General features: G+C 36.2%; 1 protein-coding gene and 1 pseudogene across 1 annotated transcript; one reads left to right on the top strand and one right to left on the bottom strand.

Annotated features, from left to right (window-relative positions):
• Positions 1-644: 644 nt before the first annotated feature.
• LOC149266492 (glycolate oxidase-like) lies at positions 645-9003 on the bottom strand. Its single transcript, XM_089408442.1, has 9 exons — positions 8981-9003; positions 8533-8657; positions 5087-5124; positions 4857-4934; positions 4551-4675; positions 4055-4121; positions 3888-3950; positions 3480-3545; positions 645-734 (listed from the first exon to the last, which is right to left on the bottom strand). The coding sequence occupies exons 1-9, from the start codon at positions 9001-9003 to the stop codon at positions 645-647; spliced, it is 675 nt and encodes a 224-aa protein (XP_089264568.1).
• Positions 9004-11247: 2244 nt separating this feature from the next.
• LOC149266493 (uncharacterized) lies at positions 11248-11700 on the top strand (annotated as a pseudogene).
• The last annotated feature ends 2968 nt before the right edge of the window (positions 11701-14668 follow it).

Below are 14668 nucleotides of genomic sequence, written 5' to 3' on the forward strand. Positions count from 1 at the left end.
GCATCATGTAGCAAGATAACATGGCTAATTGATTATGCCACATGAAGAATTAGCCTTTGCCAATATTTAGGCTTATAACTAGGTGATTTTTTCTACTAATATTCTTATACCAATTTACCATGATAATTCTATTTTAAATTAAAATGTTGTTTGCAGGCTATCGCGGGAGCCGAGCGTTTGCTCCCTGAAAATATACCTTCAAGGTTCCTTAGGTGGATAGCAGAGCTACTATACTTGACATTGGCAGTATCCAGTAGTTTTTCTAGCCCAAAATCTACTATGTATGGCTCCATGTCAAAGCCCAGAAGGATGTTGCTTGGCTTAATATTTGCATGAACAAACTTCCTTTCATGTAAATAAGCCAGGCCTCTGGCTACTCCCTTTGCAATTTTAATCCTGGCCAACCATGGCAGATAAAAGGGAGAGTTTGATGACCATCCTGTAAGATTAGAGAGATATAGTGTTAGTCAAAGGATATGAAAAGGATAGGCCACTAAGAACCTTAGAAGCTGAACAAGATGATCAAGATTAGCATGCAACAAGAGGAGAATAACAATTCAAACCCTACATGATAATGGACTCCCTTTTGCAATGATTACAGAGAATTGGATTTGGTTATCCAGAATGTTGAAATTGAAAAGGAATCAATACTCTTTGATAAGCAATACTCTTTGATAAGCAAGGAAAGCATTATACTCGACCTCAGGGAACTCAGTGGGAAAAATTATCAATAACTAGTTATAACAAAATACAGAGAACCCAGTGAACAAAATGACAAATATCCAATTTAAATGAACCACAGAGAACGTGGTGATAAAAAAGATAAATATCCATCTTAAAGATAAAAGAGAAATGAAATAAACTGCAACATATCCTTGAAACAAAACAAAAGGGTTGATATATATTCTAAAGAAGAGAAAACAGGGATAGACTCTGCAGAATCCAGTAATATGGTATAATGGACCTGTTCAATATATAACAGCAGAAACATTCCATAGAAACTGATATAAATACTGCAGCCAATTGTTCTCCAGCTAAGTAAGAAGATGTTATGTAGAATAAGATACAAATACAAGCACAGGGTCACTTGTCTTATTTCATGGTCTTCCTAAGAAGGCTTATGAAGGAAGTTGTGTAGCATTCTCATGGTTTTGATAAATTATCATTTGTTGCTGAGATGAACATGTATATATAAATATTCTAACCTGAAAAAGGAGCAGTTTCTTCTTTGTATATGCAAACTATAGCTGAACCAATAAATCTAATTTTCAATATTGATTTGCATCAATTTCTTTTGGTCCAACCAGCAATTAAAATCCATCCCCTGCCACTGCAACAATAATACACCATATATCACCTTCCCATTAAAACTGAGAATGAGCTGCAAGTAAACTGTGAGAACGCGGATGCCTCATAAGCATGGAGTTAAGTTTGATCCCTGAGTTTTGCTACAATCCTCAACTGTAGAAATATTGAAATTTTTAAGAAGACTCTGGAGATTTCATAAGCAGTTGAGTTGATAGCAGAGTTTGTCTGAGTCCCAATCATAGAGGTGTCTATGTCAGTTATGTCAATGTCTAAGTAGAGTTGTTGAATACGGAATGTGGGTGTAAGTCCTCATCTCTGTCCAACTTATGTCAAAGCAAGGATGATACATAGGAAGAAAGAATTGGTTAATCGGTTGTGGATGATGGAATTTTTTCTAGAAAATGCAATACCTCCTTCATTGATGGTCTCTTTTGAGGGGAAGCAGAAGCACAATTCAATGCAATCCCCACAGACACTGAGATTTCTTCCCTTCCTTCAACCTCTGGTTGAAGAGTAGGATCTATGATGCGCAAAAGGCGATGCTTGTCATCAACAAAGTTTTGACCCCATGCTGCAAAATCCTTATCTGAAGGTGGCTTCCCAGTAAGAATCTCCAGAAAAATAACCCCAAAGGAATAAACATCCCACTTTTGGTTGGGTTTGAGAGTTTTCAATGCCTCTAGGGCCTGGTAAGGAGATACAAAGTTCTTGGATGTGCCTGGACTGCTCAGCAAATCAGGTGTTGTTTGCAGGCTATCGCAAGAGCCAGTGGAGTGTTTGCTCCTTCAAAATATACCTTCAAGGTTCCGTAGGTGGATAGCAGAGCTACTATACTTGACATTGGCAGTGTCCAGTAGCTTTTCTAGCCCAAAATCTACTATGTATGGCTCCATGTCAAAGCCTAGAAGGATGTTGCTTGGCTTAATATTTGCATGAACAAACTTCCTTTCATGTAAATAAGACAGGCCTCTGGCTACTCCCTTTGCAATTTTAATCCTGGCCAACCATGGCAGATAAAAGGGAGAGTTTGATGACCTTCCTGCAAGATTGGAGAGATATAGTGTTAGTCAAAGGATCTGAAAAGGATAGGCCACTAAGAACCTTAGAAGCTGAACAAGATGATCAAGATTAGCATGCAACAAGAGGAGAATAACAATTCAAACCCTACATGATAATGGACTCCCTTTTGCAATGATTACAGAGAACTGGATTTGGTTATCCAGAATGTTGAAATTGAAAAGGAATCAATACTCTTTGATAAGCAAGGAAAGCATTATACTCGACCTCAGGGAATTCAGTGGGAAAAATTATCAATAAGTAGTTAATATTGATTTGCATCAATTTCTTTTGGTCCAACCAGCAATTAAAATCCATCCCCTGCCATTGCAACAATAATACACCATATATCACCTTCCCAAGTTGCCTCAATGTCAGCTAAGAGTTTTTTCTTCCTCCCTTCCAATTGGGTTAGGAGTGGCTTTGATATTGTGTGAGACTTGGTCAACCATGGATGTCTCTCAAGATAATTTATTTCCATCGTAGGTAGCTCCCATCTTCAACCCCTCCCCATGAGGTTTGAACTTGAGATCTAATGGAGACTAGATCTCATATAAACCAATGGTCTACACCTCATGGATTTAAGATCACTATGTATACATGCTAAATTTCGTATATAAATGCATTCCTAGATTCATTAGTTGCCATTAGACTATGACTCTGGTTTATTGAGATTAAATTTGAGTAGCAAATATCATTGTTTGCATATTTAATTGCAGTTATTTCTTTTAATCCTAGTATTTGATTTCACATCTAAATTCTATACACATGATTGGATCTATTATGGAATCTTCACATATCATGTATGTGGATGTTGATTAGGTATTGTAGTTATCTCTTTTAATCCTAGTATTTGATTTCACATCTAAATTATGTACACATGATTGGCTCTACTATGGAATCTTTGCATATCATGTATGTGGGATGTTGATTAGGTTTGCTTGCTGATTTCAGTGATGCAATATAATTTCGCCTATGTTTTGCATACAAAATATGTTCTACTATGGGAGAGTACAATTGAAAAACCATATAGGAAATCTGATTGGAGAGCAGAAGAAATTTTGAATTGGAGTGCCCCTATGACCATGGGAGGTGTGTCTGCATACATGACATACTGTAACTCTCAAAACCCCCTTCACAAGTATTGGCAAACTGGTAATTGTCTGCAACCATTTCACATCCTGCTCACAAACTCAAACTAAAGAATTTTTAGACCCGTGCCTTCTGTTTTGGTGTTAAATGGGTAATCAAATGCATTGGTGTGACAATATGCATATTTTCAGCTTAAAAGTTGGAAAAAGGATACAAAGTATTTCTTGAAAAAGGATACGAAGTATTTCTTGAAGATGTAAATCATAATATGACTCATCACAAATAATTTTTCTGAGATTCAGAAGGTTACAAGCAAAGGCAGGAACTCAACCCCAAGATTTCTCCAGGTGCTTCTCTATCCATTTTCATTCTATTCAAACACAACACTGAAGAATTATTTGAAATATCTCTCTACCAGTACTATTACAAACCTTCGAACTTAATGATCTTTCAATTTGACCTGCAACATATGATGCCAGTCCAGAATCCGTTGTCTGCAAGAAAAAACCAACTTAAGGAAGAAGTTTGGACCTTGAATATAGGAAGAACTAAAAACAACATCCTTCTATTTAAAGAACTCATAAAATGGAATACATACCTTCTCCATTTTCCCAAGATCCAAACCTTTGAAATTCTTTAAGGTAAGATATGGAGGCAATGCGAATCTACATTTTTGACAAAGAAAAATCAATAGAAGTCAAAAACAATTATGGATCCAGAATTGAATCTCAACACAGAGGTGTGCCTTACTATCTAGCATGTATGAGTGGATATCACAATGAGACTTTTCAAAACATTAGATACCTTAGTGCTAGAAAAGGGATGAACAAAGAGGAATCCCAGAAAAAATGGAGACTTCTGACTTATTTTAAGTTTGATATATTATAGGTGCTAAATTCTTTTTCTAACCCTAGCGTCGCTTCTGATCCTAAAAGAATTCCACAATGTTCTGATTTTTATTGAGAGCTGAGAAAGTGTTAAAACATGGGTACAAACTCATAACGTTAAAGAGGAGTATACTCTGAATATAAGATTTATCCCACGTGTCTACCTAGTCCTGTCAGCAAATCTAAAATAGAATGAATTTTCACTACCTATTTCTAATGTCAGACTCCCTCCACCCAAGTCGAGGTGTGTCCATAGTCAGTGCAATTGCCTTAAAACTAGCCCTCTCCGCTCTTCTAACAAGTTGTGCAACAACATTCCTATTCTTGTAAACCTGCCAGCAATGACATCTAAATTTTAACACCACTCATACATCCACATTTAGTAAACCCAACGCAATATAACTGATCTTACCATTCATTTAGGAGCCTATAATACAATTGGATGGATATGAACTCAATTACATCTCAGAAAACATGGGAAGACAATCATATGGGTGGAAATGATAAACTTACATAAAGTTGAAAAAAGCGAATGCCTGGTCCAGTTGAAGCAACTTCTTCAACACTTGATGTAGCCCACGAAGAAAGCATCTACAACAAATATGTCCAAGCCTCAATTTTTATCAACACAACAAACTATTTCAACATCCAAAATCATTATAATTTCTTACATCCTTAATAGCTAGAAGGAAATTAAAACATTCGGAAGATCGATCCCACAAAGAGAAGACCGATGCCCAAACCATTATAGTTCCAGCAGCTCTTGCAGTACCATACTCTCCTGTAAAAGATGATGGATTCACTTTCAGAAAATATATGCATCAAAATAGGATGTTAACTGAGCCATCTTTTGCATGGCAGTTGGAGCAATCATAATAGGCATTGATATCTTGAATCCCAACATAGTGGTACTCAGATCCACCTTTGTTACATCAACCAATATATAGGGAAGGAACCTGATACATAGAACATCAACCAAAATCTTTGTAATAATGTCAATTCCCTTGATGCTTGTAATGAAAGAGGTGCCATAATGTTCAAAAGTTTGGCCCAAGACAGGGTGACTAAAATTGAAAATTATAGTTATTCAATGTTTATCTAATCTGATTGCGGTCATAAAGATGGTGAAAAAATAGATACGGGAGCTGAAGGTACATCTTTTTCAAATGACTATGTATTAGCTGAAGGTACAGTAGCTAAACAGGGGAGATTGTGGAATCCATAAGAAACTCATAATATGCAAGCAATTGAAGGGATATCTTTGTAAAAAAAATAAAAAACAACCATGCAGAAACAAATTGAACCATTTCACATCTTGCTCACAAACTCAAACTAAACAATTTTTAGACCCGTGCCTTCTGTTAGTGGATATCACAATGAGACTTTTCAGAACATTAGATACCTCAGTGTCAGACAAGGGATGAACAAAGAGGAATCCCAGATAAAATGGAGACTTCTGACTTATTTTAAGTTTGATACATTATAGGTGTTAAATGCTTTTTCTAACCCTAGCGTCGCTTCTGATCCTAAAAGAATTCCACAATGTTCTGATTTTTATTGAGAGCTGAGAAAGTGTTAAAACATGGGTACAAACTCATAACATTAAAGAGGAGTATACTCTGAATATAAGATTTATCCCACGTATCTACCTAGTCCTGTCAGCAAATCTAAAATAGAATGAATTTTCACTACCTATTTCTAATGTCAGGCTCCCTCCGCCCAAGTTGAGGTGTGTCCACAGTCAGTGCAATTGCCTTAAAACCATCCCTCTCCGCTCTTCTAACAAGTTGTGCAACAACATTCCTATTCTTGTAAACCTGCCAGCAATGACATATAAATTTTAACACCACTCATGCATCCACATTTAGTAAACCCAACGCAATATAACTGATCTGACCATTGGTTTAGGAGCCTATAATACAATTGGATGGATATGAACTCAATTACATCTCAGAAAACATGGGAAGACAATCATATGGGTGGAAATGATAAACTTACATAAAGTTGAAAAAAGAAAATGCCTGGTCCACTTGAAGCGACCTCTTCAACACTTGATGTAGCCCATGAAGAAAGCATCTACAACAAATATGTCCAAGCCTCAATTTTTATCAACACAACAAACTATTTCAAAATCCAAAATATGTCCAGCAGCTCTTGCAGTAGCATACTCTCCTATAAAAGATGATGGATTCACTTTCAGAAAATATATGCATCAAAATAGGATGTTAATTATAATACAATAATCTAATGCACACCTTCGGGATGAGCCATCTTTTGCATGGCAGTTTAAGCAATCATAATAGGCATTGATATCTTGAATCCCAACACAATGGTACTCAGATCCACCTTCGTTACATCAACCAATATACGGGGACAGAACCTGATACATACAACATCAACCAAAATCTTTGTAATAATGTCAATTCCCCTGATGCTTGTAATGAAAGAGGTGCCATAATGTTCAAAAGTTTGGCCCAAGACAGGGTGACTAAAATTGAAAATTATAGTTATTCAATGTCTATCTAATGTGATTGTAGTCATAAAGATGGTGAAAAAATAGATATGGGAGCTGAAGGTACATCTTTTTCAAATGAATATGTATTTGCTGAAGGTACAGTAGCTAAACAGGGGAGATTGTGGAATCCATAAGAAACTCATAATATGCAAGCAATTGAAGGGCTATCTTTGTAAAAATAATAAAAAAACAACCATGTAGAAACAAATTGAACCATTTCACATCTTGCTCACAAACCCAAACTAAACAATTTTTAGACCCATGCCTTCTGTTTTGGTGTTAAATGGGTAATAAAATGCATTGGTGTGACAATATGCATATTTTCAGCTTAAAAGTTGGAAAAAGGATACAGAGTATTTCTTGAAAAAGGATACGAAATATTTCTTGAAGATGTAAATCATAATATGACTCATCACAAATAATTTTTCTGAGATTCAGAAGGTTACAAGCAAAGGCAGCAACTCAACCCCAAGATTTCTCCAGGTGCTTCTCTATCCATTTTCATTCTATTCAAACATAATACTGAAGAATTATTTGAAATATCTCTCTACCAAGACTATTACAAACCTTCCAACTCAATGATCTGTCAATTTGACCTGCAACATATGATGTCAGTCCAGAATTCGCTATCTGCAAGAAAAAACCAACTTAAGGAAGAAGTCTGGACCTTGAATATAGGAAGAACTAAAAACAGCATCCTTCTATTTAAAGAACCCATAAAATGGAAAACATACCTTCTCCATCTTCCCAAGATCCAAACCTTCGAAATTCTTTAAGTAAGATGTGGAGGCAATGCGAATCTACGTTTTTGACAAAGAAAAATCAATAGAAGTAAAAAACAATTATGGATCCAGAACTGAATCTCAACACAGAGGTGTGCCTTACTGTCTAGCATGTATGAGTGGATATCACAATGAGACTTTTCAGAACATTAGATACCTCAGTGTTAAACAAGGGATGAACAAAGAGGAATCCTAGATAAAATGGAGACTTCTGACTTATTTTAAGTTTGATACATTGTAGGTGCTAAATGCTTTTTCTAACCCTAGCATCGCTTCTGATCCTAAAAGAAGTCCACAATGTTCTGATTTTTATTGAGAGCTGAGAAAGTGTTAAAACATGGGTACAAACTCATAACATTAAAGAGGAGTATACTCTGAATATAAGATTTATCCCACGTGTCTACCTAGTCCTGTCAACAAATCTAAAATAACTGATCTTACCATTGGTTTAGGAGCCTATAATATAATTGGATGGATAAGAACTCAATTACATCTCAGAAAACATGGGAAGACAATCATATGGGTGGAAATGATAAACTTACATAAAGTTGAAAAAGGCAAATGCCTGGTCCAGTTGAAGCAACCTCTTCAACACTTGATGTAGCCCATGAAGAAAGCGTCTACAACAAATATGTCCAAGCCTCAATTTTTATCAACGCAAAAAACTATTTCAACATCCAAATCATTATAATTTCTTAAATCCTTAATAGTTAGAAGGAAATTAAAACATTCAAAAGATCAATCCAACAAAGAGAAGACCGATGCCCAAACCATTATAGTTGAAGTAGCTCTTGCAGTAGCATAGTCTCCTCTAAAAGATGATGGATTCACTTTCAGAAAATATATGCATCAAAATAGGATGTTAACTGTAATACAATAATCTAATGCATACCTTCGGGATGAGCCATCTTTTGCATGGCAGTTTGAGCAATCATAATAGGCATTGATATCTTGAATCCCAACACAGTGGTACTCAGATCCACCTTTGTTACATCAACCAATATACAGGGACGAAACCTGATACATATAACATCTACCAAAATCTTTGTAATAATGTCAATTCCCCTGATGCTTGTAATGAAAGAGGTGCCATAATGTTCAAAAGTTTGGCCCAAGACAGGGTGACTAAAATTGAAAATTATAGCTATTCAATGTTTATCTAATCTAATTGCAGTCATAAAGTTGGTGAAAAAATAGATACTAGAGCTAAAGGTACATCTTTTTCAAATGACTATGTATTATCTGAAGGTACAGTAGCTAAACAGGGGAGATTGTGGAATCCATAAGAAACTCATAATATGCAAGCAATTGAAGGGCTATCTTTGGAAAAAAAAAACAACCATGCAGAAACAAATTGAACCATTTCACATCCTGCTCACAAACTCAAACTAAACAATTTTTAGACCTGTGCCTTCTGTTAGTGGATATCACAATGAGACTTTTCAAAACATTAGATACCTCAGTGTCAGACAAGGGATGAACAAAGAGGAATCCCAGATAAAATGGAGACTTCTGACTTATTTTAAGTTTGATACATTATAGGTGCTAAATGCTTTTTCTAACCCTAGTGTTGCTTTTGATCCTAAAAGAATTCCACAATGTTCTGATTTTTATTGAGAGCTGAGAAAGTGTTAAAACATGGGTACAAACTCATAACGTTAAAGAGGAGTATACTCTGAATATAAGATTTATCCCACGTGTCTACCTAGTCCTGTCAGCAAATCTAAAATAGAATGAATTTTCACTACCTATTTCTAATGTCAGACTCCCTCCACCCAAGTCGAGGTGTGTCCACAGTCAGTGCAATTGCCTTAAAACCAACCCTCTCTGCTCTTCTAACAAGTTGTGCAACAACATTCCTATTCTTGTAAACCTGCCAGCAATGACATCTAAATTTTAACACCACTCATACATCCACATTTAGTAAACCCAACGCAATATAACTGATCTTACCATTGGTTTAGGAGCCTATAATACAATTGGATGGATATGAACTCAATTACATCTCAGAAAACATGGGAAGACAATCATATGGGTGGAAATGATAAACTTACATAAAGTTGAAAAAAGCGAATGCCTGGTCCAGTTGAAGCAACCTCTTCAACACTTGATGTAGCCCATGAAGAAAGCGTCTACAAAAAATATGTCCAAGCCTCAATTTTTATCAACACAACAAACTATTTCAAAATCCAAAATCATTATAATTTCTTAAATCCTTAATAGCTAGAAGGAAATTAAAACATTCAGAAGATCGATCCCACAAAGAGAAGACCGATGCCCAAACCATTATAGTTCCAGCAGCTCTTGCAGTAGCATACTCTCCTATAAAAGATGATGGATTCACTTTTAGAAAATATATGCATCAAACTAGGATGTTAACTGTAATACAATAATCTAATGCATACCTTCGGGATGAGCCATCTTTTGCATGGCAGTTGGAGCAATCATAATAGGCATTGATATCTTGAATCCCAACACAGTGGTACTCAGATCCACCTTTGTACATCAACCAATATACGGGGACGAAACTTAATACATACAACATCCACCAAAATCTTTGTAATAATGTCAATTCCCCTATTCAAAAGTTTGGCCCAAGACAGGGTGACTAAAATTGAAAATTATAGTTATTCAATGTTTATCTAATCTGATTGCAGTCATAAAGATGGTGAAAAAATAGATACGGGAGCTGAAGGTACATCTTTTTCAAATGACTATGTATTAGCTGAAGGTACAGTAGCTAAACAGGGGAGATTGTGGAATCCATAAGAAACTCATAATATGCAAGCAATTGAAGGGCTATCTTTGTAAAAAAAAATAAAAAACAACCATGCAGAAACAAATTGAACCATTTCACATCCTGCTCACAAACTCAAACTAAACAATTTTTAGACCCGTGCCTTCTGTTTTGGTGTTAAATGGGTAATCAAATGCATTGGTGTGACAATATGCATATTTTCAGCTTAAAAGTTGGAAAAAGGATACAGAGTATTTCTTGAAAAAGGATACGAAGTATTTCTTGAAGATGTAAATCATAATATGACTCATCACAAATAATTTTTCTGAGATTCAGAAGGTCACAAGCAAAGGCAGCAACTCAACCCCAAGATTTCTCCAGGTGCTTCTCTATCCATTTTCATTCTATTCAAACACAATATTGAAGAATTATTTGAAATATCTCTCTACCAGGACTATTACAAACCTTCCAACTCAATGATCTGTCAATTTGACCTGCAACATATGATGGGAGTTCATTTCAAAGGGAAACGCCTTACGGTGTAATTAAACAACATTATTACCCAGCCAAAATTATGCTGATATTTTCATCGGTAGCTTTAAGTTAATGAGGTTTGAAGCATGAACGATCAACTTCCAAGGTAAGGCTTCCGACAAGGCATTTGGGAGAAGCTTTAATGCACGTTACTCTCCTTGTCACAGGCAGATGTTTGCAGAGAAAGCGGCTTTTGGAGCTAAGTTCAATCATAGTGGCTATATATAGATATTGAATATCTCTGGGACGAACAGATCTGACAGAGAGCAATTTGGAGAAGCGTTTTTGCCATAATAAGGCCGAATAGAAGAGGTTTGATTTGTTCCATCCATGTCCATGGCTTATGTAAACGACAATGATTTCAGCAGTACGTTTATTGTACCCAGCAAGCCCCCGAGAAAGGAAATATCATTGGCAGTTGCACTGTTAATCCTCAGCACCATCGTCATTGCCATTGGCCTCTTCATGTTCTCTCAGCAAATCGGCGGTGACAGAACCCATGGTTTGTCTATGATTTTTATCTGGAAATAAAGCATTTCATTTTTCTTCTATTTCTCAAATCTGTTTTTGGATTTTTTGGCCTCTTATATCAGTGTTGCCTTACTGCTGAAGATTGAGAGTTATATCTGATTTTATTTTTGTGGGATTTCTATTTATTGTTGTTCAGGTATGTTGTTTCCATTGTTGGGAACAGTCCTGTTTGTGCCAGGGTTCTATTATTCAAGAATTGCATGGTACCCATACAAGGGCTACAAGGGCTTCTCTTTCTCAAACATTCCAGCAGTGTGAAAAATTTCAAAAACTGAGTTCTTTGGCTTGCAATCTGATCTTATATGTATTACTTGGGGTTTAGTGGGATATTTATTTCTGGGGTTAGGGTTTAAGGTTACGCTGTTCAACCTTAAAATTATGGCCAAATTCTAAAAAATTGAAAATTTGCTGGCCTCTTCTACAAATGAAAGATTGTGCAAATCTTCTCTTGAGGTTTTTTTATTTTCAGGTGCCAATTATATTACATTGTATAAAGGATATGAGTGTTTGTTAATTCTATGAAAAGCTAAGAAAACTTTGGGGATTATTTAAGATTTCAGGCTACAGGAAGAGTCTCCTCCTTTCCAATCCTCCTTTTATGGTTGTTGTCAATTCCTTAGTTTCTAATGTCCGGCTGTGCAAGGCCAGGATGCCCTTTTTGCTTCTTTTTTTTTGGGTAAAACAAGGGACACATTGTACCAGAAGACATATAGGGATTCCGCAGAGGATTCTATTAAGGTTAAAGTCAAATAACTATGAGTAAAATTCATAGGTACTTTTTTGAAGTACTTATTCTATTTCAAGAAAGATCATTCTATTGTACTAAGCAATGTGAAATGACCCCGCTTAAGTAAATACTGTGTTAGTTCGAATAAGTTTGATAGAATTTAAAATAGGCTGTGAACTACTAAGATTTGGCAGAGCTTTATGAATGTTCAATTAAGTTAGCAGGCTGTTGTCCAGAGGCACAGTTTCAAAGAGAAAATGCCATCTGAAATGAAGACTGTTTATTTACTTGTGGAAAATAACCATTAAATAGTCCAATTGAGAGGCAAATGCCAGTATGCAGCCTGCATTTTTTATTATCAAAAGAAGTTAAAGCTTGTTATGCATACCAAATGACAAATACCAATCGTTCACATCGCAATAAGGGTTGGAAATTAATTAAAGCTGCAGATGGAACACATATCCCCATATTAAACCGCGTCCTAATCAGAGAGTTGCTATGATTGACAATCTAGGCCATGACATTGCCACATCACATATACACTACATCCACTTTAATTATAATTTCTTTCTGACATTTAGACCCTACTCAGTTTATGTTTGTTTAATTTTACCAGCCCATCTTTGTGCTATCATTTGCATTTTGGGGTACCGGTTGGGGCTAAATATGAAACCAGAGGTCCTCATGGTTATCCGACGGAATTGTAACCTTGTACACTAAAGGATACTGACATTTCCAATCCTTTCAGAGAAAGAGCAGTCTCACCCAAAGTATCAATCCAAGAGTTACAGAAAAGTAGGTGCGAGACAAAATATTACAGTGCGCATATAAAACAGAGAAAGAACCATACATTTAACATATTAATCATAACAGATTGGGGATAACATCGTCAAAGCACAAAACCTTCCACATCCGTACGATCCATTGACAACAATATCACAGAAGCTTCTCGGCTATCCATTGTATTCATCCAAATCATAGTCAGAAATTCACCATCATGGCTGCAGAACAGAAGTATCACAATCCAGAATCTACACAGTAAGCACTTAGGGCATCCATTAGTAGACTCCCAAAACCGTCTAGATACCAAGGATGCATGACTAGACTCCATAACAACATTTACAATGACGTTGCAGATCCTATTCATAGACTGAATGGTCCCAAAACGGTTGCAGAATGTGAATGCTGTAAGATATTATGAAATCTGATATGCTGAGCGCAAAGTGATCTGACGTGCATAAATTAAGTGAACTCCAGCACAAGAAATACAAGCAAGCACATTCCAGGCGCAAGGTATCCTGGCATGCTTACCAAAAACCTTAAAATAATGGTTAGCAAGTTGCAACACAGTATACATAAAGTGCATGATCGTATCTATTGTGCGGAGAAGACGAAAAGGGTACCCCAGGCAAATCTTTCAGGCTCCAATCTAGCAGCATGAACAGTTGCAACCATTCAACTACCTTCCCTTGATCGAACGATTAACAATCCTCCAATCGTCTAACAAATGATCTAACCGTCAGGATTATGACAGAAAGGCAGTTGGGGGAGTTGATTTCAGAGGGGAACGCCTTACGGCGTAATTACAATTACATAGGGCTTAATAAAATACAAAACTCATTCATGGTAAAATAGAGTAAAACAAAAGAGGTTGCGGTAAATATACTTGTGAAAGATTAATACCATAACGCAAGAAGCCACACTTTATATTATATGTCAAAACATAAAAAAATACATTCACGTGATAAATGGAGGCTGCGACTCCAAGTGAAAAACACAACAAACTTACTACGATTTAGAGTTGCGGAGTAAATGTTTCACGCGCCCACCAATATTTCCTCCACGATTTTCTCCTCATAGACTCTCACTCTCTAACTTGCCCAACATTTACAAATGAATTTTACATCCATATTTATCTCAACATACAAATTTGAAATTAATACATGACATAGAAAATATTTAATACGTAGCATGGGAAATTTTACATAGTAATTGGTTTTCTGAACTTGCAGGTGTTGTGGAGTGTGGGCAACAATCGCGGAGTGAAGGCTTGCCCATACTTGTTTACTAAACTTCATTAAATTCCATAACTTCTGTGATGTATTGCGGAATGGTCCGCATTGTACTTTTGTTTAGACTTCAGTGTTTTTGCATGCAAACAAAATCACAACCGTGCAGTAGTTCACTGGGCAAGCATGGTGTTTGTCAGTGTGTTTAAGGCGGTTGTTGGGGTTATTATTTCTAACAGTCCCTCCTAATCACAACTGACGCCATTGACAATTCCCAAACAAACGCTGAGATGAACAAAACTTTCATATGCCTATGGCTTTGTGAAAATATCAACACACTGTTCCTGTGACTTGCGGTGCTGCAACACAATTTCATCATTGTTAATCAACTCTCTGATAAAGTGATATTTAGCATCAAGATGCTTAGTCCTCTTGCAAGAAAAAATATTATTTGATAATGCAATTGTTGATGTGTTGTCGTAGAAAATAG

Source organism: Pinus tabuliformis, chromosome 6 (genome assembly GCF_031772625.1).
Source record: "Pinus tabuliformis cultivar Carrire ecotype Pingquan chromosome 6, CPIR1, whole genome shotgun sequence".
Taxonomy (NCBI): domain Eukaryota; kingdom Viridiplantae; phylum Streptophyta; class Pinopsida; order Pinales; family Pinaceae; genus Pinus; species Pinus tabuliformis.